The sequence below is a fragment of the Thermobia domestica genome, chromosome 7, assembly GCF_964235325.1.
Source record: "Thermobia domestica chromosome 7, izTheDome1.hap1.1, whole genome shotgun sequence".
Lineage (NCBI taxonomy): Eukaryota > Metazoa > Arthropoda > Insecta > Zygentoma > Lepismatidae > Thermobia > Thermobia domestica.
In genome coordinates, this window is record NC_137460.1 from 287,258,919 (window position 1) to 287,286,672 (window position 27,754).

The 27,754-nt window shown below is 35.9% G+C and overlaps 1 protein-coding gene across 7 annotated transcripts in view; it reads left to right on the forward strand.

Annotated features, from left to right (window-relative positions):
- Positions 1–27,754, forward strand: part of LOC145691002 (uncharacterized) — a 143,114-nt gene that overhangs the window by 55,520 nt on the left and 59,840 nt on the right. For all 7 annotated transcript variants that reach the window (XM_081766485.1, XM_081766487.1, XM_081766484.1 and 4 more), the window contains 2 exons: positions 6,019–6,540; positions 24,013–24,501. In XM_081766485.1, coding sequence (XP_081622611.1) covers positions 6,019–6,540; positions 24,013–24,501 — 1,011 coding nt within the window. The remainder of the gene's footprint in view (positions 1–6,018; positions 6,541–24,012; positions 24,502–27,754) is intronic.

A 27,754-nucleotide genomic window follows, 5' to 3' on the forward strand; every position in this document is an offset into this window, starting at 1 on the left:
TCACATTGCGCTGGGATTGTCAGTTAGACCTACTGCACCTCCATCTCCTTTTATAGCTGCAATGTTCTGTTCGTGGGCCTGATCGATGGGGATGGTGGACAACGGCCTAGTCGTTTTGTGGACTGTGAAATTCCCTGTGAGGAATTCATCGGCAATTTCAGGGCGTTTAGTCGGCAGTTCCACCATGTCTCGCAGATGCACAGGAATCCAGCGCACGTAGTTGGTGTGATCCAAGGCATGGAACCACGCTGCTAGTTCTTTGAGGGCATCGACGTACATAGCAAACATGCTTGGCGCAGAGAGCGCACGCACACTAAGATCGTCAGTTCCAATTCCAGTACAGTTGCCCAGTAGTGGAACTGGGGATAAGTCTCCGCCTTTTGCTGGCACCACTTTGCGAACTCAAGCTGCTTGGTGCTGGCGTCACGCAACTGGTCAATGTAGTGGTTGTATGCGTTCTGCTGCAGGATGAAGAGGGCTGCTGCTGTTACTTGATGCGCTCTCCTGGTTCGAATGACATGTGATGCCCGCAGGAAGGATCTACAGTCCCGGCACTGGTGATCTCTGTCTCATCCAGTGCTTGCACCCATCCGCTCCCTCGCAACAAGTCACCAATGGTCTTCAGTGCTGCCATCTCGATATGAAGACCTCCGAAGAGGATAATGAACTTCTCTTCACCGTACACCTGTGGCCACTTCCATTGGATTTGCTTTGCCAGTGCAAAAAGCGGTTGGTCGAATGTGAGCACTGGAATCTGGCTTGGGTTAAGATGTTCCACTGCATTCCTGACGACATCCATGGAGTGCTCGATCATAGCGACGGTATCGGCACTCTCCAGGAAGAGTGGGAGTAGTGAGGTGGGGCAGATAGCCCGACTTGTGTTACTGGGCTGTAGACTTGCGTGGTATGCAGCCCATGAAGTATTTTCTAATGGAAAACTTTCTTTTACGGATAATTGGGCGTGTTGTAGCCAAAGATATTCTGTTTCAATATGTTGCTTGAGGCCGCTGCTGCATCTCAGGGATGTCACGTTGGTAACCGGTACCTGCGTGTTCTTGATGCTGCTGTTGACGGGTGGAACATCTGTATAGTTGTGGCAAACGGTCAACTGATTTCATGTCTCTTTCGTTCGACCCTCCGAGGATACTGATGCAGCGGTCAGGAAGGAAGGATGTTGCACCAGCGAAATAGCAGTCCCATGAAATGACTGTTTTGAGGTCGTAGAACTTGGATTATGGTTGATGTTGTCTACTGCGGCTGTGGTGAAGACTTTGCCTCTCATCTTGGGAGGGCAGACTACTTGCTTCTGATGGTAGAGGCGCCAGGCCCTGTTCCCCAACTGTGCGGAGAGGGACAGGACTCGGTCGTAGGAAATAGAAATTCCTATGTGTGACAGCTTGTCGACTAGCTTCCTTTTACGAGTGCGTGCGTGTAGCATGAGTCCGATATAAATGGGAAGTGGCGTCTCCTGCGTGGTGGCGTGCCGGACTGGTCGAGACGTACTGCCTATGTCGGCTCTTCGGTGCTTCACACAATTGAATTTGAGGAGTTGGCTGATAGACAGTGCCGCTTGTGTAGTGCTTTCTCTAAGGTCTTTGATACTTGATCCCTCCAAGATCATAGTGACTAGGGCAAGCAACACGGATGGCACGGAATCCTGTTGACATTCTAGACGAAATTCGTTGAACCCATTGTCATCTCCGAAGATCTGGCGTCGCACAATTTGGGCAGCGCGCGCCAGATGGACAGCATCAGTATCTGTATCCAGTTCACAAGCCTTTGCCAAGGCATCGCCGAGGTCTTCATTAAATGCAAGCAGGACATCGCGCCCCTGATGCTGTACACACATGTTAGGAAAGTAAGCAAGCAGTCTCTGTTTAAGACGGGTCGTGTGCACTTTGCCTTCATACTTGATTCCCAACATTTGTTCCATCAGCGAAACATATAACTGGGCCAGGGTCTGCAAGTTTGAAAACCGGAGCCGTCTTGCCTTCCGCTAAAACTTCTTCAATAAACACGACCAGCTGTGCAAAGGCAAGCCCTTCTATTGCTTGTTCATCATTTCAACTTTTACGAGTCATTTCCTTAATCTTCCGAACGCGGTTGTAGAAATTCACGAGACAGTTGCGGTGGTACTTCCCATCTTGTGCAATCATGTCCCCAGCGTTGAGTTTCGTCTGTAGGTCCTTATCGTCCAGAATCATTGCACACGACCTGACACGCGAGTCCAGTTGGAATGTCGCAGCTTCATGAAGAGGGACACGACCAGCAGTTTCTCCGCAAAAGAAACATTTCACTTCTCGTTGTTTAGGCTCAGTACTTGATTGTCGTAACATACTGCATTTTCGCTTGTGGCCAGCAGCTTTCTGTACTTCGTCATTTTCGCCTATTTTCAGCTGCCTCTTTTCTGCTCTCTCTCTAACTTGGCTTTGTTATACCTCAGCATGCAAGTTTTGTGGTATCGTGCATTGTTTGCAACCAATGCTGCTTCAACGCCACTTCCTTCATCTAGTCAATTAAAAAGAAATAATTTGGGGAGAAGCTCAAGGTCATTGAACCTTTTCAGATATCCTGCAAGAATGCTGTAGCTGCTCCCCTTGTCTTTACGTGGATTCTTGGATGGATATGTTAGCGACTCTTGCGTCACTTCTTGACATATTGACCAGTCTGTCTCTGTTCTTGCTGTTCGGCCGGAGGTAGACTGTACTGTTTCTGCTTCTTCACCACGAGGCTTCACGAGTTTGAAGAACTTTGACATTGCTCTGAAAACAGAGAAGGAAGAATGAGTAAATATGTAAATTAGTGTTAAAAAGCAGCATATTTCGAAATTTAAAAACTAGCTCAAATTAGTGATTGTTTATAATGGTCCGGCAGTTTAGCGGGATATTTCAACATATTATGCACTTTCTCATGAAAGCACCAAAATTTACACTCCGATAATATCGTATCTCAAGTGACACTCCGGGAATTTTTTTTTCAATAATTGTACCAAAATTGTGGTTGTATCTGTAGTTATGCAATGGGAATGAAAGGGTTAAGTATTACTGTTGTAGTATTGCGCCTATATATATATATATATATATATATATATATATATATATATATATATTACAACACAACATGTTTTTATTCAAAATATTCAATAAACATTCACTAAAACATTCAGCAACAAACTTTATCTAATTTCTGTTGTCTTTCGGGTGTCCACTGGCGGCCATTTTGGAAAATGGCTACCACGGCCGCCAGGGGTCAGTTGGCCAATGGCTCCACATCCAAATTTGTTCATATTATATTTGTCTACCTCTGTGCCAAATTTGGTGCTTTTATCAAAAAGTGCACAATAGGTTAGCTAATCCGCAGTACTAAAATAAGAAAAATAAAACAAAAATAAAATTTTCTTGTCCATTTAGCAACATTTTATTTTACTCATTATAATGTTCGTATTTATAATTATTTTCCTATGAAATTTACCACAAATGTACATTTCCCGATTATACACATAGTATCAGTATTAAAAGTACCCTGCAAAAATCATTATCAAATTATATTCTTACAAGAAGTCAGGTATAGATATGCGACATTCATTTTGGATATGAGTGTACATCTTTGTGCATGAAAACCTCAATATCTTGCAGAGTGTCTACCAGTTACGAAAAGTCAGGGAATATGTAGGGTCAAGAAATTTCATTATGTGTCAGGGAATAATTTTTCCTAGGACCTCTACAGTGGGAACTAGCCTAAAGCTAGCGCTGGGGCTTCGCCCCAAGGCCCTCGCGCTAGCTCGGGCTACGGCCTCGCACCTCATAAACCTACAAGCATGCCAAATCTCGTCATTATGGCCCTACCGGAAGTACCAACATTTTGGGATACAGAATATGTAATACTTAAATAACATGGGAAAGATTTTCTAGTTTCCCTAAAATTTGTTTATTTATTTATTTATTTATTTATTTATTTGTTACTTAGATAACGCTATCAGAAAGTTAGGCCCCCCAGCTGTCCTATTTTCCTATTTTTTCCTATAGTTTAGAAATTTATGTATATTTGTCCTATATATATCCTATATTTTAATCTTGTCCTTTATTTCCTGTATTTTTCCAAGTTCCAGTGATGCCAAGGACAGTTCCAGTGATGATTTAAATTGCTACATATTAGCAATGTGCTAAATTTGTCTTAACATTTTTGTTTTCTGAGGACTAGTTACTAATTCTCACTATTATATTTTTTTAATTTGCTTTTTCCTATTCTCCCATGTCCGCTCTTTTTTTCTTTGTTTCCTATGTGCTTGTTGTTCCCCACCGAAGCTTAACTGAGAAACCTTGCCATGCTCCAGTTTCTTATAACGCAAGCTGTATCAGCGTTTATTTCAGCAGCGTTGGCTGGCCATTGAAGTATGTTGGTGTTCACTAACTATCCCAGCGCCTTCCAGTATTGCTGTACATAATATGCAGGGTTTCCACACGTCCTGGAAAACCTGGAAATAAAAGTGTGTTGTGAAAACAGGTTTCAACTGGTTAGGGAAAACTCAGGGAAAATGATGCAGGTCAGGAAAGCTTAGGAAAAAACTGGAAATCAAGGGGGAAAAAAAGGAATTAAACTGTGTTGAGAAGAGGAAGAGAGAGAAGCAGCAGCTTCTGCAAAAAATGGAAAAAAAAATAGAGAATGAGAAAAGACGTATGATAGTAGAAACAGACGTAAAGCAAAGGAAGATTATAACACAAATTGCTGACATTATAAACGAAATAAGCAATATTGCGGTAGATATTAATGATCACAGTATGGGACGTCGCTCAGATTTTTAAGGGAGGTAACTGGAATGTACGTGTGACCAATTGATTACTATTTGTTTCTATTGAATAAACTTTCTCATATAAAATATTCACCGTTATATATTCCTAACTTATATGTCAACTTCATCCGATACCTGTCATGAAAGTCAGGGAAGCAGATTTGTCCAGATCAGTAGGAATCCTTGTCTAAGAAGTCTCCTCCCCTCCCCTCCCCGAATGTGTCCCTGATTTTCACTTCCTGAATTTTCGTGTACAATTTGTCTATTCTAAACATTAATTGTACGATTTATATGGAGGCATTACTTCTTTATCTTTGCAGTAATGCACAGGAGATAGGAACACATGTCTGCATAGTAGGCTGAGATGTGGGAAAAAAGTACATAAGGTTATTTTCATGTAAAATTAAACTTACATATTTCAACTAAATAAGCTAACTTATTTTTCTGGTATCACGAACACGATGTCCATCATTTGATATGTTGTTTTATTCTTTTAAAACAGGGTATCTATTGGTAACGAAAGTCATGAAAGTCAAGAAAAAAATCACGAAATGTAGCTTTTGGATCACATTATTATTATTTATTTATTTATTTTTATCTGTACGAATATAAGTAGAGACTGGAAAATTTTGTTCTATAAAACGTCTAAAATGTCTATGGTCAGCTTTAGACGCTACCAAATCGCAATCAAAGCACGTTTCTATCGCAGTACATGAAGATTCTACCTAATTCGCATTTAAATTCGCTCTTGAGATTATCCTTTAGCTGGCATCATTGAGCAGTGGCGATGAAAATCGCATCGCATCGCCGAAACCACCTACGCGTCTAGCTAGTTTATTCAACTGTGAGAACATACCACGTTTTTATTACTCCAAGGAACAGCCTTTGAGAGTAGAGGTGAGATAAAGATAAATGCTAAAGAATATAGGTACTGTTATTAGTTTTTGAATGTTAAGAAATATTATAGTTTGGTAAAGGAAAAGTCACGAAATTTCAGTTTGGAATTTTAGTAGATTTCTTGTAAAATTACAGTTCCAAGTTTGTCATTTTCGCAATTTTAAGGTCATTTTCCATGTTTTAGAGATCATATATCTATATTTTTAGGTCATGAACTTCTGCCCACTAGATATGAAACTACAGGTATAGCAAAACTTTCACATATGAATATCAAAATATTAACGGAAGCTCATTTTGCATACTCTTGTCATTACTATTTATTTATTTTATAGATTGTTCTCAGCCCAGCCCTACCGAGCGTGACCTGGAAACCTTTTGGGAACAAGAAGTTAGAAATGGCAAGACTAATATAGATATTCTGTTCGAGATTATGAAAGAGGAGGAATTTCAAACTCTTTTACATAGCGACAAACCGAAATCGCAAACATGGGAATTCGTTTTACACGAAATGACTAAAAGAGGCGCACCAGTTCCAGGAGACAAGGAAAAAGCTAAATGTTACTTGAAGTGGGGTGTAATAAAATTAGCATGCAGTAAATACACAAAAAATGTTCGCTCATACAAGAATGACATTGATGTTCCGAAATCCTACGATGGAGCAGTGGAAGTGAATGCAGCGAATTGTAAACTGTCGTTGCCTGACAAGAAAAGAGAAAGAAAGAGTTTATCACTTTTGAACGGTACGGACCACGTAAATGAAAGTTCAAATTTGGAAGAGGATAATAGTGTAATTACTTCTACTAATAGTATTAATCCACTGTCTTCTCTAGTCTCCGTAGAGGATTCTACAAAGCGTAAGTTACAATGGAATGTTATTTTGATTGTAATATAGCAAACCATTTTAACAACAATTTGCATATTAACGCACTTTTATTATTTGCATATTAACACACAATGAACAGGCTATTTACTTTTGATACTTTTTTTTTTTTTAATTTATTAATGTTTTCCTATGCAATGTTTTCCTCTCTTTTCTTCCTAAGGAAAAAATGAAATGAAATCTTTGAGTTTTACTCCTACTGTTACGCCGTGTAGGCTGAAGAAAACGGGAAAATCCCGGGGAAACCCACGCACACGGTGTTTGTCCACTATAAATTTCACTTGATAGGGCCGCAGTGGCTCAGTGGTAGGGCCTTCACCTCTGTTGCATGGTGTCTCTGGTTCGATCCCAGCTCGCGCTAAGTGAACTTTGTGGTCGACAAACACCGTCTGCGTGGTTTTTCTCGTGATTGTCCCACTTTCTCCATTTCATTTATTTCTCGTCACCACAGTCTCCTTTAGCTCAGCCGGCATAACGGTGGGACGTAAAACTGAAAGATTTCATTTCAAAGTTCACTTGGCGTGGGCCGAGATCGAACCAAGAACGCCACACCAGATGTGAACGTTTTACCATTGAGCCACTGCTGCCCCTCTTCTTTCTGAGCATCGCCTGACAAGTTTTCTCAAACCAACACTGAATATCTATTCCTACGCTAATGGCTACTTCTTTCGTTAAGAGAAAACAAAAACTTCCACTTTGCGAACAAGTATTAACAATAAAGCTGTGAGATGTAGAAAACTTGAAAATCAGAACTTCTGAAGCGCCAGAAATAAACCAAAGGTGGCAATGTAATTTCAGTGTGGACATAGAACACTTAGCAGTCTTGATTACTCCGAAAATGTTGGTGCCAAATTATATTTGGAAATTTTCATATCAAGAGATTTAGATGTTTTCATTGTTAATGATATAATCCCTTTCTTATACACAGTGCCTTTGTCTAAATTTAGTTTTTCTTCTTTTGTCATAATGAGATTCATAGATTAATCCTTGTAATAACGAGGACGTCTTATGTAAAATGTTGACCACTTTTATGGAATGTTTAGATTTGCAAAGATGTGTAGACAATCCTAAAATGCTAGATATTTCTTCCTGATATATTATTCTGGAGAGAAAATGAGATCATACGATTGACAAGTGAGCATCGTTTCACAGTGAGAAACTTAGACTTCCAAACTATGTGAATTCAATACTCAAGTAGTGCATCTGTAAGTGCTGGTTGCCATAGGGTAAAGAAGCTCTTCAACAAATGTTGAATTCATATCGAAAAGCCGTTACTTGCTATTCCTTACTGCTTTTGTTCTTTGACGAAAAAGGTTGAAACTAAAAATCATTTATTTCAACCACTTCCAGTTTGAATGGAGAGCTAAGGGAGGAGATAAAACCTATTCTGAAGATACTGAATCGATTGTAAAAATCTCTTTCTTGATATATTTTACCGTTTTTTCTATACTGAAATCAGTATTGAAACTGAAGATAATAGTAAATTGGTACCACTTCTGGTTTTGGTAGAGTGTTGAGGATATTCATGTGTTTGTCGTCGACGCTCAATCGTTGTAAAACAAAGATTCACGCTAGCTGTTACCGTTTTCTTTGTATGGTGATAAACGTTGAAACCTGAAATTACTAAGCCACTTCCGGTTTGAGCAGGGCGTTAACGGAGGAGATTTAAACTAGACTTTGGATGCTGAATTGATTGCAAGAAACATCATCTCGAACCGGTTTCGTTCCGGTACCTGTCGACACGGACGAACCGAGGGATAAACCCGTTCTGTAAGACTTCCGACACTTATACATGGCGTAGTTTGCAAGTGTAATAAAATCATTGAAATGTGTCATATAAAAAAAGAGGCCCGCGGCAACTCAGTGGTAGAGCGTTCAGCACTGGTGCATGGGGTCCTTGATTTGATCCCAATTCGTCGCAAGTTTGCTTTGTAGTGGACAAACACCGTGTGCGGAGTTTTCTTCATTCCACCATTTCATTCATTTCTCATCATCACCGTCTTCTTTAGCTTTAGCGGCATAACTGTGCGACGTAAAACTTAAAAGATTTCATTTCATTTCATTTCCCTTTTCTGTCTATTTATGATTTTTTCTTAATTTTCTAATGAATTCTTTCCCAATAATGAATTATATTCATAGTTTCAAAGTATTAGTTATTATAGAAATATGATACATTGTTAGCATGAAAGGTATGTACTTATAAGACATGGAACATGAAAAGAATAATGTCATCTCACTAAAGAGGAAAAAAATAGCTAAAAATCTTGGATTTATTTAAAATGTACTAGTTGTTCACCCGAAGTTCTTATTTATTTATATTTTAGTTTGCACACCAACTAACTTGCGGCTGCTGAAATATTAATGCTCAAATCTGTCCCAGATTTGATTCCTGATGGGGACACATGGTCGGAAAGGTGTAACAGCTTTTCGGGTCAACCATTCTGAGTGAGGCAGATGGGTTTCCTCATTCAGACCATTCAAATGCAAGGATGGTACTTAACATACAGGCCCTAGGCCGTTTCCTTCCTCCCGTTTTTTCGGATAGTGTGTTCGCCGAGGAACATTATTCCTCGTACGTGATGGACTTACGGTCATAGATGCCGGTAATACCCAGCAATATGTATAAATAAATACTCAAATATAAATATGGTATAACTTATTAGTGGTACTTAACAACAGATATTTCATTCATATGTTTGTTGGGCGTGATAACTTGTACCGAAATCATGGCGATCCATCCTCTCATGGTTCGCCCTTTTAAAACAAACATGGCGTAAAGTATGAGCGTTAGTTTATTGTACTTGATTTTTTCATTGACCGTAATTTTATTTTTTATATCGGACTTCCGAAGAATAAATAAAATATCACGCCTTCAGTTTTTAAAATAAAGGAAGAAGAAAGAAGAAGAAAGGGAAAATGAAAGAGGAGAAGAGGAAAAGAAGAAAAGAAATAGGGAAGGAAAATGAAAAGAGAGAAATACGGAATGATTACGGAAAAACGATAAAAGGTTATATTAATTGTTGAAGAATAACAAATTTAATGAACTACTGACAGAGAATCCAATTTGAAGTGATTTAGAGTAGACACATGTTCCCACATACAACCCAGATCTGGATCCAGGTAACTACACAAGAGAGAGTTATCCGGACCCAGCCTTGGTGATGAGAAAATTTAATTAAATTAGTTGTTAATTATTTTGTAATGCCAATAATCCAACTAATATTTAGCATTTGTTGATCACAGTGGAGATAGATAGCACATTTGAGCTATTCAAAAAGAATATATATATATATATATATGATATCATTATTTATTTAATTTAATAACTGTCTTTTCTTTTATAGATAAAATTCTGGACATATGATGAGATCGTCGTTTATTTTAGTATATCGTATCAATTTGGTTGATCGAGTTATTTTATTGGCTTAACTGTTTCTCAGAGCCGATTTAACTTTAATTAAAGGTTAGATTGTATGCTATACAAAACAAATTAACATACATAAATTACCTTATACGACTATGATTGTTTTGAATACTACAAATTAGTCTTAAATTCTAAACTTAACACTAAATACGATTCCCACTCACACTCACACTCATACAGGACAGTGATATCGTAGTCAAAGAAAACAAAACAACTACAGTAGGTTATACATTTATTAATATCTATTATGAAACATTATGCAACATGCACTATCTACACATATATTAGTATATCAACATTACGATTAATATGAGTGATTCCATTTCAAATCGTCCAGGGTGGTCCACATGACTATCTCAGATTTAACTTATATTTTAAAATAAGAAACTACATACAAAATTATTAGACCCATATTTTTTCTTTTTGCTGAAAAAAATTTTTTCTTCGATATACAGCCTTCCAAAATGGCTGCCCTCCTCTCGGATTGCTCGAAAAATTGAAAAACATGTCAAGTTAAAAATTTTATTGTAGAGAAACGAGTGTACTTAGTAACATAATCTCAATAGAAGGAAGAGTATAAAGTTGTATGTTTCGTTGGAGGGTAAAAATTCGTCTATTGGTCCAATAGGAATCGCGCAATTCACTCGCAATGTTGCCAACTTTGATGAAATTTTTGCTAACTTCAAACATTTTTTTTTCTGTCCTCACGAGCAATATCAACCATCTGCTTGTAGCATCGAAATCTACTCCATAAGGTCTCTTGAAAATGTAAAGGACTTACGTTTTTGATTATTACATCCCACGTTATAGCATGATGAAAAGCTGAAAATTTCATTAAGACGCTATGTTTGGACGTCATTTTCTCAAAAACCCCACCTTTTAAAAATCTGAACTTTTTTTACATGTATTGGAAAAGTACCTAAGTATTTAATATCCGTTAACCGTTCATGCGGCTGAAGCCTCTAACATTCGCAATTAATTATTGAAATTTCGATTTTTGTACTTGCAATGTAAATATTTCCTATGGGCATTTAGGTCCTATACACAAGGCGATTTGAAAGGGAGTATGAAAATTTTGAGAGATGAATCCTGACATCAAATCCAGTAAAAAAGTTCCTATAAACATGAGTCGAATTCCGCTTCGTTTTCGAGTTACAGGGTTTCCAACTCGGGACCAAAAATCGGCTCGCGACAATGGAAAATAAAATATATATTTCGCGTTAAATCAGAAACTGCGTGCTGAAGTTATGATGAAGTTCAGAAAGTTGATTTGTATCAATATGAAGATTTTTACGTGCGTTCAATTCGGTTGGTAGTGTTGCCAACTTGGTAGAACTTTTATTTCTTTCCAAATGACACTACGTGGACTTTATTTGATATTTGGTATTCATTAATGATTGCAAACGTCACATGAAGCACAATTTTCCCAACATCACCACAATTTTCCCAACATGCGTTATTGATAGTTTGTGTGATTCGGTATCCTGAACAGCGTCCTAGTGTTCTCTGGAACCATGAAAATTGTTTTTACTGGTAGCATGACATTGTAGTGCACCAGTTAAGTGTTTGTGTGAATAACAATGGGGAAGTCCTATTAGAGTAAGGACCTATTAAATGTGTTGCTTATGCTAAAAGCCGTAAGTGGATTGTGCACAGAAAGAATTCTAGACAAAAAAAATATCTTGCGGTAAAATATATGGATTGCGTACAGCGTGTCAGCCCAAACGTACTATTAGGGGAGGATGATTATTTGTGTTCTGTACACAAGGCGATTTGAAAGCCAGTATGAAAAATTTTGAGAGGTGAATTCTTCACCGTAGTCTAGGTTTCACCGATAACGGCCGTTTTAATGGAGACACATTCATGTTTAGCATGTTAACTGTCTGGTTAATGGTTTCAAAATCTACATTCAGAGGAACGAATTCTTTATCTTGCTGGTGCATAATTTTATATTTACATCTCTTTCGTGGTCACTAATATCTCACACACATTCATGTTGTTCACGGTAAATATTCAACGCACAATTTACACAAATAATCAATCCTCTCCTAATACTACGTTTTGGCAGACGCGCTGTACGCAATACATATATTTTACCACAAAATAAAATGTTTGTCAAGAATTCTTTCTGTACACAATTATCTTATGCCTTTTAGAATCATCAACACATTTAATACGGTCCTTATTGTAATAGGACTTCCTCATTGTTATTCACACAAACACTGTAACTAGTGCACTACAATGTCATGTTACCAGCAAAAACAATTTTCATGGTTCCAGAGAACACTAGGACGATGTTCACGACACCAAACCTCGTAATAAACTGTTTCGTGGTTTCAGCAGAACTTCTTGAACAAGTTCGAACTTGATGCGTGGAGTTATGAGAGGTTTTGCAATAATAAAGAATATTTTTCTTCTTTTTATTATTATTATTATTATTATTATTATTATTATTATTATTATTATTATTATTATTATTATTACTATTATTATTATTACAACTTACACAGACGTAGTTTTTATTCGACATTTTGGTTTTACTAATGTTGACAAACATCGAGTGAAATTCACACTTAATGTTGCAAACTATCAATAACGCACGAGATAAACCGTTTAATGAAATACATGTAAGTTTTCAAAAACTGTGGTGATGTGGGAAAAATTGTGCTTTATGTGATGTTTGCAATCATTAATGAATACCAAATATCAAATAAAATCCACGTAGTGTCATTTGGAAAGAAATAAAAGTTCTAACAAGTTGGCAACACTGCTAACCGAATTGAACGCACGCAAAAATTTTCATATTGATACAAATCAACTTTCTGAACTTCATCATAACTTCAGCACGCAGTTTCTGATTTAACGCGAAATATATATTTTATTTTCCATTGTCGCGAGCCGATTTTTGGTCCCGAGTTGGAAACCCTGTAACTCGAAAACGAAGCGGAATTCGACTCATGTTATAGGAACTTTTTTACTGGATTTGATGTCAGGATTCATCTCTCAAAATTTTCATACTCCCTTTCAAATCGCCTTGTGTATAGGACCTAAATGCCCATAGGAAATATTTACATTGCAAGTACAAAAATCGAAATTTCAATAATTAATTGCGAATGTTAGGGGCTTCAGCCGCATGAACGGTTAACGGATATTAAATACTTAGGTACTTTTCCAATACATGTAAAAAATTCAGATTTTTAAAAGGTGGGGTTTTTGAGAAAATGACGTCCAAACATGGCGTCTTAATGAAATTTTCAGCTTTTCATCATGCTATAACGTGGGATGTAATAATCAGAAACGTAAGTCCTTTACATTTTCAAGAGACCTTATGGAGTAGATTTCGATGCTACAAGCAGATGGTTGATATTGCTCGTGAGGACAGAAAAAAAAAATGTTTGAAGTTAGCAAAAATTTCATCAAAGTTGGCAACATTGCGAGTGAATTGCGCGATTCCTATTGGACCAATAGACGAATTTTTACCCTCCAACGAAACATACAACTTTATACTCTTCCTTCTATTGAGATTATGTTACTAAGTACATTAGTTTCTCTACAACAAAACTTTTAACGTTTCAGTTTTTCGAGCAATCCGAGAGGAGGGCAGCCATTTTGGAAGGCTGTATATCGAAGGAAAAATTTTTTTCAGCAAAAAGAAAAAATATGGGTCTCATAATATTGCATGTAGATCCCATATACAAAAAATAAATGAAATCTGAGACTATGATGGGGACCAATTGTGGTTTGCCTGGACGATTTGAAATGGAATTGGTCATATATAAAATAAAGCATACGTCGTCATACTAACGCATTCGACATATACATATGTATATCTAACAAAAGAAAGAAAGAAAAAAAATTAGGTTTGTTTATTTAACGTACAATTAGATCACATCACATATTTAACGTGCTTCACATACATAGTTTGAATCGTTGATTGAGAAAAAAAATTATCAATGAAAACAAAAGAAACTTTGGATTTTAGATAAAGGTAAGTCCTTTCTCACTCGATCACTTTATATAAATTTAAATTAAAGTTTTATTGGAATATCATGAGTCCATTTCTCATTTGATGAAATGCTTACTAATTCCACAATTTAAGCGTATACTAATTCCACTAAAACCAAAGGGAACTACTACCCTTATGGGTATCGTTCAATAATTTTATCCCTGTATGATACACTAATTATGTAGTCTCTGGGTGCTCACTTTAACACCCTCGGTAAATATATATAGTTCGAGACTTTCCACTCTACGAGGAATACGTATCAATATATTTTTTTTTTACTATAGCCATATTCGTCATATTCAGTCATATACGATCATAGTTATGGTTATCGCATAGTCGATATGGTATGTGTGAACACACACATTTCCACTCCGAGCCCAAAGAAGAATTCACTTTATTTTATTTATTTGATGAAGAGAACGTAAGAACTTCACTGATCTTGCTTGGAGGATAGCAGGACAGGTAAAATATTTCAAATATGGATATATATATATATATATATATATATATATATATATATATATATATATATATATATATAAGGTTAAGGTTATTTGATTTGCAACGAATTTTCTTATAAATGATGTCACAGAAATAGAGGATAGCCTGTCTTCAGTTAAACTGACATGCCATTTATAATAACAACCACTAGTTTACTTACTGAGATTAAATTATTCAAACAGAATCATGCACAGAAAATGGCGGTATTCTTACTACTACTGTATGTTGGATCTTTGTTACTATGGCAACCAACTAATGTTCGGGGTTAGGCACGACATTTTATATATATATATATTTATTTACTTAATTCATCAACAAATATTAAATTACTTTTACACTATAATCATCCGTCGTTCATAATTAATAATTCATCATACATACTCTAATATATATCTCCATATATATATATATATATATGGAGATATATATTAGAGTATGTATGATAAATTATTCAATATATATTATATATTATTCAATAAACATACATTAAATATTCATATTCTCTGTAATATCCACAACCCCGATCAATAAACTTTTCTTCGGTTGCATTACATTGTACATTACATTCATGTTACATTAATGAAAGAAAGAAAGAAAAATTCGACACCAAGTATAAATGTTTTAATACATACCCGCGCATACACAATATTAAAGAATAGGATATACTTTTCAGAAATAAAGTATTATTGATTATTTCTGGCAGTTATGTGAGTACAATATATATATATATATATATTTAAATGGTAATAAATCTACATTGATATACTAAGTTCTTTTGGGCCCAAACTATTACTATGTGAATATTTATTTAAGTTAACTGAAAACAGGTATCGAGATGATCCATCTTGTAGTATGAAATAAAAAAAATAAGACAAGGCTGGAGAAAACGGAGGTAAAAAGAAAATTAATTTAAAAGTACAAAAGAACCATAGACGCTTCTGCGGCAGGTCAAATCACGATGAAACCCGGTCCCTTGTTACGATGTATTAGTGAATTACCTCCACGAATTACGTCTTACGATAGCTCAGTTTTTAGATTTGAAATGCAAACATATACTAGGCAATGAAAAATTATAAGGTTCAAACCTTGGGGGGGGAGGGGGAAGGTTGAAATTTAAAAAAAAAACTTTAGAAAAGGAGTAGAAGAAAGAATAGGTGAAAAGAGAGGAGACAAAACACTACTACTACGAAAGATAAGTGGTCGAACTTACGTATAAACATACTATAACCAAATATTTTCTTTTATGCCAAAAGGGGTTCGGCTTACCAAGTAAATAGCCGAAAAACAAATATCTTCAACAACTAGACGAGTCTGTGCCCTCAATGGGATTTTCGGAAAGACAAAGACTTTAGGGAAATCCCACCACTCACCGTATCCGGTCTGCGCCATTGAAGTTCCCGGAATCACCGGAAGGTTGGTGTAGCCTCTAATTTAGAATTTCAAAATAAAAACATCATCCGACCCCTTAGAAGTCTAAGAGGTTAAAAGACAGAGCGGAAACTAAAGTGAACTACGATAAGAATAGGAAAACCTAATTAGGGATTTACCAAAATTAAAAAATAAATAAATAAATCTAATTTTGTACTGGCGATTTTAACAGCCAAAATAACGCCAGTGGCTACCCATCCGCAAGAGTGCCAGTCTTGAGGTGTCTATCAAATTTCACAACTACTTAATTTAAAACTAAAAGAGAATCAAAATGTGTGGCGGGGGAAAATTGACACCTGGGTACGGTATATCGAAAGTCTACTGTCTATTTTTATCTAATTTCTTGTTACCATCCAAATTATTTCCTCTTTGAGCAATATAAACAATAGTAAAATAGGCTTGTTGAGTGACGGGAAAAAAGAATCTAAATTACAGAGTTACACTGAACCAAAATGCAGGGAGTTCATCAAACTATGTTTTCAGCTGGTCAATAAATTCCATGAATATTCTAAAAATGTTTTGTAATTCAACCATATAATACTATTTACAATGTCAGACCAAATTTTCAATGTTGTATGTCAATGTAAACAAATCTTCCCCCAAACTATGACAGAAAGGTAGCCTTCTGTATTTGCACAAACCTCTTCATACAGGACTCGGGTGTGAAAATCAATACCCGAAATAATCATAATAATACTAATCCAACATTACATCACATATATTTCTCGAAGTGCCTTCTTATTCGTAAATATTTACTTCACTATAATCAATAATCATATTTATCATTCTTATTCATATGTACTCATAACTAATATGTCGTCGATTTACTAATAGGCACCCTATACTTCATATTACTGACTGTTCGAGGCAGTCACATTCATTTAATATACTTATATTCAACTAAAATTCAATAAAATCGTAATATTGATTAACACACGGAAATCATGTATGAATTCAAGACCATTTAACTTCAATACCTAATACATTTCCCCTCACAGCCAGGAAAATTATATGTTTACACAGTTAAGAGAAATTATCAAAACTGATTCTCTATTTAATGCAATTTGCTTAAACTACAACAATGAACTTTCATTCTGCGGTTACGAATCAAAATAAAATTAATGTTATGGTCTGACTTGAAACACGAGTTTATATGGCTGAAATACTATTTAAGGAAATAAGTGAAGTTTATTAACGTTAATGTTTCAGTTGTTTGATTAGATAGAACGTCAAGATCTTCAGTAATGTTGTATCAAGGACCAATATAGCCACCAAATGGTTTATCTAAGCTAGGAACGGTATAGAATTTTAAATAATAACTAATTTACCACGCATGTCGACGAACCTATTTCACTAATGAAGTACGAAATTTGGTCACAACGGCGCTGTACTCGCATGTGAATTCTCCTTGTACTCAGTCTATTAATTCGCTGCTAAAATTACTGAAATGCTTTGACATTCATGTCCACGAACTATAATGGAAAATTTGGTAATGAACAACACACTGTCCAGTCCTGCACACTCATATCCCATACTCATCAACATACTACAATTAACTACCATTCACATCACTACACAATTACACTTACTAATACATATAACTCGACACATACTACTCAAAATTAAATGCACACCAAAACCACAAATAAATCATCACTAAACCGGCTCTGAGTTCAAAGGATAAACTGATATAGGTCCTGGTGGACCTACTTATAATTACTACATCTTTACCAAAACAAAACAGAAGATGATTTGGAGATCCCCTTCCTGAAGGGAAGTCTCCCATAAACTGGTAATTCAACCCATTTTTTGGTGGGGAATGGTATTCATTCTAGAAATTTGAGCGGGAGCCCCTATCTAAATTTACTCAAACATAATCACTGAAATTAACCTAACAAGATAAAATACTAGAGATACCGCCATGTTATAAATAATACAAATTATATTAACTACACATATGAACCTACTTTAGGACAGGCTATTAATTGAATCTGGGGAAGGATTTAGAAGGAAATTTTGAAATAAAATGAACTGTACACTATTTCTCACTAATTCCAATTCCTGTCCTGTCCTGCTATTGCTTTCGAAACATGGCAGGTCACTAATCCATCGTTTAGTAGTGATATTCAAAAATACTGTTTTGATTACTGATTAATTAATTCATTTGCTTCTCTCGATGAACTATACTGTTTTAACTATATAAATAATATCAATTTACCTTCACTCAGCCACAAAATCCAGGTAAAACTTAATGTTTGACGAACGGCTATAACAGTTTGACTTATCACCACAGAATCCGATGCCAAAATACGCAAGCAACCTCTTCATTACCCATAATCCCCAAATAAAATTGTACCAATCAAAGCAAGGAACTTGGTGTTGAGAAAATAAACCGAATAAATATTTACTAAAATTCTAAATATAACTGAATTTTAACATAATTAAAGTATATCAAACTAAGTGGAAGGGGATTTAAAATATTCTTTTAAATTCAGATTAGTGTTTAAAGCCAAAAATTTTACCCAATGGCGGATATATAATTTCAACTAGGAGTGAAACGGTACTACCCATAATTCTTTCTAATAAATGCGTTTGCTTCTAAAACTATCATATACTAATGTAAAATAAAAGTAATTTTTCCTCAAAATATAATCTCTACCGATTTGTAGTTTAAATAAATACTAATTTGGAGAATAATAATAATCAAATAACTAAAATATACAGACCGAAAAGTATAAAAAAAAAATTTGTAGCTAGGTATACTCGAGGTAAAAAGTGCGTTCCCTCCCAACAAAAATTCTGTACTATCAATGCTGTGACAGTATGTCACATGTTGCTCCTATTTCCTTACTTCTATGTAAATATTTTCAGCTTTAATGTATTTAACCGCCTCTAGAAGATATTTGCGGGAGATATGCCCCACCAATCTTCCCTTATCAGTGATACCCGTGTCGCTAACCTTGGAATAGAAACCTGACAAATTAATGTTATTGTAATCTCTCTGAGAGTAATGGGAAACAGTAGTTCTTGATACTTGACGAAAGCAAAGTGCTCCCTCCCACGTGAGTAGTGTCTGCCATTGGTAATCTACTTTTCCCTCTGTGATACAAGATGATAAAAAGCTCTGCTCCTTAATTCTTCTCAGTATTTGGGTAGAGCCGATATTGCACTGTTCCTTTCGTTTTATTCTGACATAATCGTCAATTTCTGGAAGTGCTAAAGAAAGTTGGCTTGGAATAGAAAGATCGAAGACTCATGAGAAACTTATATATGAACCAACAAGTAAGTGATAGAATAGGTGAGGAAATGGCAGAGGAGAATGCAATTGGAAGGAGAGTTCGACAGGATTCTGTCTCTCGCCTACATTATTTAATATCTATCTAGAAGAGAGAGTCAAAAAGAGCCTACCCCAAAATGAAGACTGCATTTCAGTAGAAGGTAGAATGATTCTAGGTGTATACGGTTTGCAGGTGATATAGCGCTTGTTGCAGAATCTAAAGAGAAAATCAATAAGATGTTAGAAAACTCGAAGTAGGAATCTGAAGAATAAAGAACGAAAATAAACGTTAGAAAGACAAAAGGCCATGGTGATTGGAACGAAGGGGTCGGTGTCAAATATAAAAGTAAGAGGAAGAGAAAATAGAACAAGTGACTAGTTTTCGATATCTCGGTAGTATTATTAGTAATGATATGAAATGTGAACGTAAAATAAAAGCAAAAATAGGTGAAAGAAGCCTTTGGAAGGGAAAAATTCTATTTTATAGAACCTTGAATAAAGAGTTAAGAAAAGACTCATAAAATGCTTCGTATGGACTCTTGTACTGTATGGGTCAGAAACATGCGCATTACGACTGGAAGCCTTCGAAATGTGGGTGAGGAGAAGAGTAGAGAGAATTAGCTGGGTCAAGTAGAAAATAAATGAGAGGGTGTTAGAAATGGTAGGGGAGAAAACACCAATTTTAGATATTATGAAAAAGAGGAAGAGAAACATTGAATAAGAAGAAAATGTATCATGAGGAACCTGCTAGAAGGTATGGTGACAGGGAAGAGAGGGAGGGGGCGAAGAAGACTACAATTAATGGACAAGATTAAAATGGAAAATCGTACGTGAAGACGAAGAGGTTAGTGGAAGACCATTGGAGCATGGAAGCTTCTCGTATGCAGCAAATGACGTGCCAATAATTACAGAATACCTATGATAAGGAAACGCCAATGAAGAAACCCTCTGGAAGTTGGTGGAAGCATTCATTTGTGGCTCTCGTCCTTCTCGTGTCGTGAAAGGTACGGTATGGGAAGTAGTTTCGTTAACATTGTTTAAAAATATAATAATTCATATTGCTAATAAAGTAGTCATGTAATCTAGACTAGGGACGGAAAATCAAACATTCTGTGTTGTACTGTTAGTCCTATCTTTGTACTACTTGGTGTTGCTTGTACGCATTATTACGGGTTGATTAACGTGCATGTTGGCGAATGGTTCAGGGTTTGTTTCTCGTTTTCATAATAGAATTTTATTATTGATCTGATATCGTGAGGCGATTGTTGAGAAACTCGAATTTAGTATGATCGAAATGCTGGCGTTTGAAGTTAATGCGCTAAATGTATCAGCGCATTTCTTCTGCTCCCGTGTTTTGAAGGGCAGGTAATAGGAGAAAGAAAATAATTGATTATACTGAAGTCTTAATGTAATAATAAAGTCAAGAAAGAGTAAATTCAGTTATAACTCCTTGTACACCAAGGGAAGACTAAAAAATGTCCACACTGTTTTTTTGAATAAAAACTCTTATAAACATTTGTTGTAGTATCGTGCCATAAATTAGGTTTTTGTGTCAAAAATGTTGTAAATTTTATTTTCTGCTGTTCAGTGTTTTATTTCTTTAAACAGTAACCCATTAAAAAAAAGTTTTCGTAGTATACATGAAGTATCCCTCCCTTGATGTAACTTGGCACCAAAATGTACATAAAATTATTTTCATTCTGTTGCATGTAGATGGCGTTGTTAGTGAGTAAAATACACTGGTATTATAGAAACACGTAAGCATCGTCATTCTTCAGTGGAAAGAGTGGATGAATTATAAATCATTCAGTGCAAATCCAGCATATTAGCTGTGTGAAAGTAATATTAAGCTAGAACTAGCGAAGTATGCAACAAAAACGGTTCCATACTTAATACTTGCTCTGTTCATAGTCTTTAGTTATTTAGTTTTATGTTTAGTACAAAATAGAATATACATATTTTCGGAAGGAAAATAATATGAGTGGTGGACATTTTTTAACTTGCCTTTGTTATTATTATACTTGAGCAATGCTAAAAACTCATAACCTAAATATCGTTTAAAGGCAACGTTTTAATTGTTACTGTATATTTAATTATTAATCATTATTGCAGGTAGTATCCTGAACATAAATCTCATTCCATGATCCGATTACCTACTAAAAACCATAGTTCACAAACTTTTAGCAAGTTAAGCATTCTTCTCCAATTTTCTTCTTTTATAACAATGGCATATGCACTAATTTATAACAGATTCTGCCTCTAACATCCTCCTCCTCTCTAACAAATGTTCATTAATACCCCCATCTGTCAAGAGGTTTCCCTTTTCTTTGTAGCCTTCTCCAACCTTCAGTAATAACTGTTTCTTCTCTAACATTATTGTCCATTTGCAAGTTCTCTGAAACGTCTTGTTTTAAATAAGTATGGTTTACTCTCCTATCCACCTCAGAATGACCTGTACCATCATTACTGTATCTTCTTGTAATAATTTTATATTTTTCATGTCTGTCATTCTCTTATTTTGACTTGAAACGAGATCTGTCATCCTTGCTTGATGCGTATGACATTTACGTATCGAACCATTTAACAAGTATCTCTAATGTGTTATTGCCTGTGTATCTAATTAAACTTTTCCAATAAATTTAGGAAGGTCTGTTCTGTAATTTCGTACCCAAACGTTTATACCCTCCTGTAATTATGGTTCTGGTTTTTCTTCATTCAGACACTCATTCTCTTTGGTCGGTACTGACGTGCTTACATTGAACCAAGTAGCAGGTTTGGAAGAAAATACCAAAGAAGCCGGTGAGTTTGCATAAGCTTCAAAGGCGTATGCAATAGAGTGTAATTAATTTCTTTTAACCACTGCATCACAGCTTGCTTGCTAACTTTATATCCATTTTGAATTTAGCGTTTCTTTTTCAGTAACTAAATTAAAGGTCCTTTTGAAGTCTAAACACAATCTTAGAGTACCGTTTTTCTCTTTGACTATTACTGTAGGTGTAGCCCAATCTGCTTGTGTAATTTTCCTTAAAACTGCGGCTTTACATAATTTATCTAACTCGTTATTTTACTTGAATTTGTAATGCGTACGGTATATCATACGCTTTTCTAAATACAGGCGTGGCATCTTGTTTAACAGGAATGTTTACTTTAAAATCCTTAATTGGTACATCAATAGATCCTTCGAAAATCCCCTCAAATTGCTTCAATAATTGCTCTTGCAATATATTTACAATCTTTCTTAGATCATCTGTAGTACCAAACAAATTTTTCAGTTGACTCCTTCACTGTGGTTCTAACTCATATAACCAACTTCTGCCTAAGATCGAATGGAATGGTTCTTGTTTGACTATCATTAAGGACAAACAATCCTTGTAATTCTTATGTTCCACAGTAATCTTACATTTACCCCATGGTGTTAATAGGTGATCCGTCAGCATTATTGAAACGACTTTGCAAAGTTTCGATCCAAGTGAGTTTTAACAGAGGTGATTATAACCTATAGCAGAAACAGCTGCTCCCGTATCAAGTAAAAGCTTGATCATTTGTCCATTACATTTTAAATAAACATAAACAAGACTCCTGAACATGGCTTTGCTAGCATTTACTACAATTCTACTGACTGCACCAATATGTTATACTTGAGCAATGCTAGAAATTCATAACCTAAATATCATTTAAAGGCAGCGTTTTAATTGTTACTATATATTTAATTATTAATCATTATTACAGGTAATATCTTGAACATAAATCTCATTCCATGATCCGATTACCTACTAGAAACTATAGTTCATAAACTTCTAGCAAGTCAAGCATTCTTCTCCAATTTTCTTCTTCTTTTATAACAACGGTTTGTGCACTGCTTTATAACGGATTCTGTCCCTAATAGGTATACGGTGTTACACGAAATCCCTTGGTGTACGAAGGATTAAGAGCCTGCCTTTACTAAAAATAACTCAACATTTACCTTTTTCCTTTTGCTTGTTTTTCATAAGTGAAAGGAGATAATGAAATGCAACTTACCACAATCATAGATAATGTTATTCTACAACAGAAAATATGAACCTAAAGAATGTTCAGTGTTGCCAGAATATCCATAGAAATTACAGTGTTGCCAGAAAAACAATTTCCCTAAAATCTAAGTTAAGGTAGCGACTAGAGAAACGAACTCAACTGCATTTGATTACGTATCATGTTGTTTTGGTTTCCTGTGAACTACTTTTTAAATAATAGTTGCATTTAGTATGTTAAACAAAATAATTTTAACATACAGTTTTTAAAACTAAATAATAATGCTATTTAAAAAGTAGTTCACAGCAAACCAAGACAACACGATATGTAACCAAGTGCAGTTGAGATCGTTCCTCTAGTCGCTGCCTTAACTTAGATTTTAGGGAAATTGTTATCCTGGCAACACTGTAATTTCTATGGATATTCTGGCAACACTGAACATTCTTCAGCTTCATATTTTCTGTTGTAGAATATCATTTTCTATGATTGTAGTAAGTTGCATTTCATTATCTTCTTTCACTTATGAATAAACAAGCAAAAGAAAAATGGTAAATTTTGCATTATTTTTAGTAAGGCAGGCTCTTAAAGTGACATGTAAACCATCACTTGCAAGTTTTACTTCTATGAACTTTGGACTGTCAGCTTTCAACATGCTAATTTACATGCCAAAAGGCGAGCGTTTCAGCTATGACGCTGTAAGATATGGTAAACATTCTCTTAGGGATATCAAAATATTACCGGAAACATATCTTGCGTATTGTTATGATTTATTTTATGTACTTACTTATTGTTTAATTTTCAGGGCGCAGAACTTGGAAGCGTCACACAGAAAGCTTTTGGGAAAGAAAAAGAAAAAATGGCAAGACATATACAGAGGCTTTGCTGGACATTTTGAAGGAGGGTGAATTTCAACGTCTTTTATGTAGTGACAAACCGAAATCAGAAGCATGGAAATTCGTTGCAGATGAAATGGCTAAAAGAGGCGCACCAGTTCCAGGAAGCAAGGAAGAAGCAGCGTGTAAATGTAACTGTAGATGGCTTATTTTAAAATGGTTATGTAATAAATATAAAAATGCCAGTGGTTTAGAAAAGAATATGTGTAATGTTCCAAAGTACTACGACGAAGTAATGGTAGTAGATTTACTTTGTGAAGTGTCGTTGGCTGTCAAGGGAACAAAAAGAAAGGGTCGGTCACCTTCGGGTTGTACGGACCAGTTGGATGAAAGTTCAACTTTTGAAGTCGATAATAGCGAACTGCCATTTGTGATCCCCGAAGGAGACTCTGCAAAGCGTAAGTTACAATTCAGTTTGATGTTGATTCTTGTATAACTAGCAGTTTTAACCATGTTATATAATAAAGTTTGCATATTAACACATATTTATGTATTAACAATAAAATACACATTTACCATTTTTTTTTCACATTTATAATCCACTACAACATACATTTCTTTCTTTCTTCCTCTTTCCTTTTTGTTTATTGCTTTCTCTCTTGCTTTTCCTTTCTTTTGTTTGCTTTCTCATTTTCGTTGCTTTCCCCCTTTATTTCTTTTTTCTTTCTCTGTATTCCTTTTTCTTTCTCTTGCTTGTCTTTTCCTTTTCTTTATATCTCTTGCCTTTTCCTTGCTTTTTCTTTCTTATTGTTTTTTCTTTCTCTTTTCCTTTTTTGCTTTCTTACTTTTTTCTTTCTTTTCTGCTTGCTTGCTGAGAAAATCGTCTGGAAGGTTTTCTCAGATCAACACTGCATCTTTTGTATTTCTATGCTTCTGGCTATTTCCTGCGATACAAAAAATTAGAATTATTGTTAAGGTAGTAAAGCTCTGAGGTTTAGAAAACTTGGAAACCAGATCTTCTGAAGCATAAGAAATTAGCATGACCGCTACCAGGTTATAGAAGTATTTTTTTGTGGACGTTCTGTATATTTCGTAAAGACAGTGATTATTTTTTCGATTTATACTTTATTTTGCGACGCAAATAAGTTCTTTCTTCGGTGGGAATTGCTTCCTTCCCACGCAACTCAACAAAGAAGTCTCTCATTGTTTTTTCACATATATATTTAAAACATTGCTTTTTGGTGAGAACGTTTCAGTGAGCGATGAATCTTTTCAGTGTTTTTCCTTGACTTATTATATGCACAGTATATATTCTATAGTTATTTGGAACTGAATTAAATGCTTTCTTTAATCGTTTATGGTAATACTAGCTGACCAGATATTCAAGTGACCAGAGTGACGCCAGTCACATTACTTTTGCAGTTCCTTATCTGTACTTTCTCACGCCCGACTTATCGCAATGTCTTCTCCATCGGGCTACAATGCATTGAAAAGGCAAAGAACGACCGTGATAATGGAAATAATTATATATGTATCTAGTGTTGAGTGTTGTGGTAATTTCTCTTCGTTCTTCTTTTAATAGTATCCTAAGAAATGAGTATGGTGTCGTTTAACCCAGTGTGTTTTCGTTGTATGTGTGAATGATGTATGTGTGCGTTATGGTCTGGATGACCGTCTGATCGTCCGTGAGGATTTCGAGACGAGATATCCGAACCTCTCGGCGCCTAATACTCATCTCGTCATTGAGATCGACGAGCAATTTGGAAACAATTTGATAATCCCTTCTTAGACAGGTCCTTCAACGTCCTACTCAGGTAAGTCCAGGTCTCCAGCAAATACCCGTTGCCAGAACCATGAAAAGTGACCCGATACATGGTCGATTACAAATAAATGGCCGCCCAAACAGAGACCACGAACTGGCTATATGAACAAAAGGTGATAATGGAATTTCAATATTAACATATCGAGAACTTGTAAATGATTCGTTGTCTCTTTTCGGGCAGCCATTTATTTGTAATCGACCAGGGAATCGGGTCGCTGTTCGGGCGTCATTTATTTGTAACCAGTTCGTCGTCTCTGTTCGGGTGGACATTTATTTGTAACCACCCGGGTAGCAGTCTGTCCTCCGTGGTCCTGTCAATGGGTATTTGCTGGAGGCCAAATTGTTTCCAAATCGCTCGTCGGTCTCAATAATGAGATGAGCATTAGGCACCGAGAGGTTCGGATGTCCCGTCTCGAAAACCTCACGAACGATCAGACGGTCATCGAGACCATAACGCACACAAACATGATTCACAGATATAACGAAAATACAGTGGGTTAAATGATACTTTACTTATTTATTAAAATACTATTAAAAAAGAAACGAAGAGAAATGATCACAACACTCAACACTAAATACATATATAATTATTTCCACTATCACGGTCGTTCTTTGCCTTTCCAATGCACTGTAGCCCTTTATCACTTTGGTATATATATGAAGAAGATTATAATTCAGATTTCACTGTAAATGCTTTTCTCACACCATTGACGCACTTGGGGGATTAGCACTGGGGAAAAGTCGCCGGGATAATCCCACGTAGTAATCAGTTGCTGCTCCAAACAATCCTGAAGCGTTGAGATGAGTCTTCAGCAAATTAAAAAATGGGTCTCCGAAGTGGAATGCTAGTGTTGGAGGGCGCGTTTATAACTTTTTAGCGCACAAGGTATGTGAACCTGGGACTTCACTAGTTGGGGCTAGTCATAAGAAAACGTCCTTCACCGGCTAATAGCTTGTGCCCCTTAACACAAAGTCATACTTAATTCTAAACGCGACGTGCGTGGCTACGGCTTCCAAACCTGGAGTCAAACTCTTCGAGCACAGAGGTTCGAGATACGAGCTGCAATGGTTGACTTTAGAGTGTTGGCAGTTCATTCTAAAAAACACTCAGTTAAATCACCTGTATACACATGCAAACAGAATACGGAAAAGAATTTATGTTAATTTTAGTCCACTGGCCACAATGCACTATACATTGCGATAACTTGGGCGTGAGAATGTACAGATAAGGAACTGCAAAAGTGAGGTGACTGGCGTCACTCTGGTCACTTGAATATGTGGTCAGCTAATATTTCCATAAATGATTAAAGAAAGCACTTAATTCAGTTCTAAATAACTACAGAATATATACTGTGCATATAATAAGTCAAGGAGAAAAACTTAAAAGGTTCGTCGCTCACTGAAATGTTCTCACCAAAAAGCAATGTTTTAAATATATGAAAAAACAATCAGAGATTTCTTTGTTGTGTTGCGTGGGAAGAAAGCAATTCCCACCGAAGAAAGAACTTATTTGCGTCGCAAAATAAAGTATAAATCGAAAAAATAATCACTGTCTTTACGAAATATACAGAGCGTCCACAAAAGGTACTTCTATAACCTGATAGCTGTTATAGATTTGACATCCGACAAGTGGAACGACCTGTCCAGTGTCTGCGTAGACAGGTTGAGAATTGACTGTTTAATGAGATTTGAATAAAATTAGGTTTTTCACCAAAAATTTACAATCAGTTTGTTGGCAACACAGTGATATGGTGTGAGACTTACGTGCATAAACGATGGATAGTTTGTCACCTGTAAAAGGGCTATTTGAAATAGTTAAATAACTTGTTCACTCACTACAACTTGATGAGTTTCCGCGTTCACCTCCGGTGCTTGGGGTCCCTGGTTCC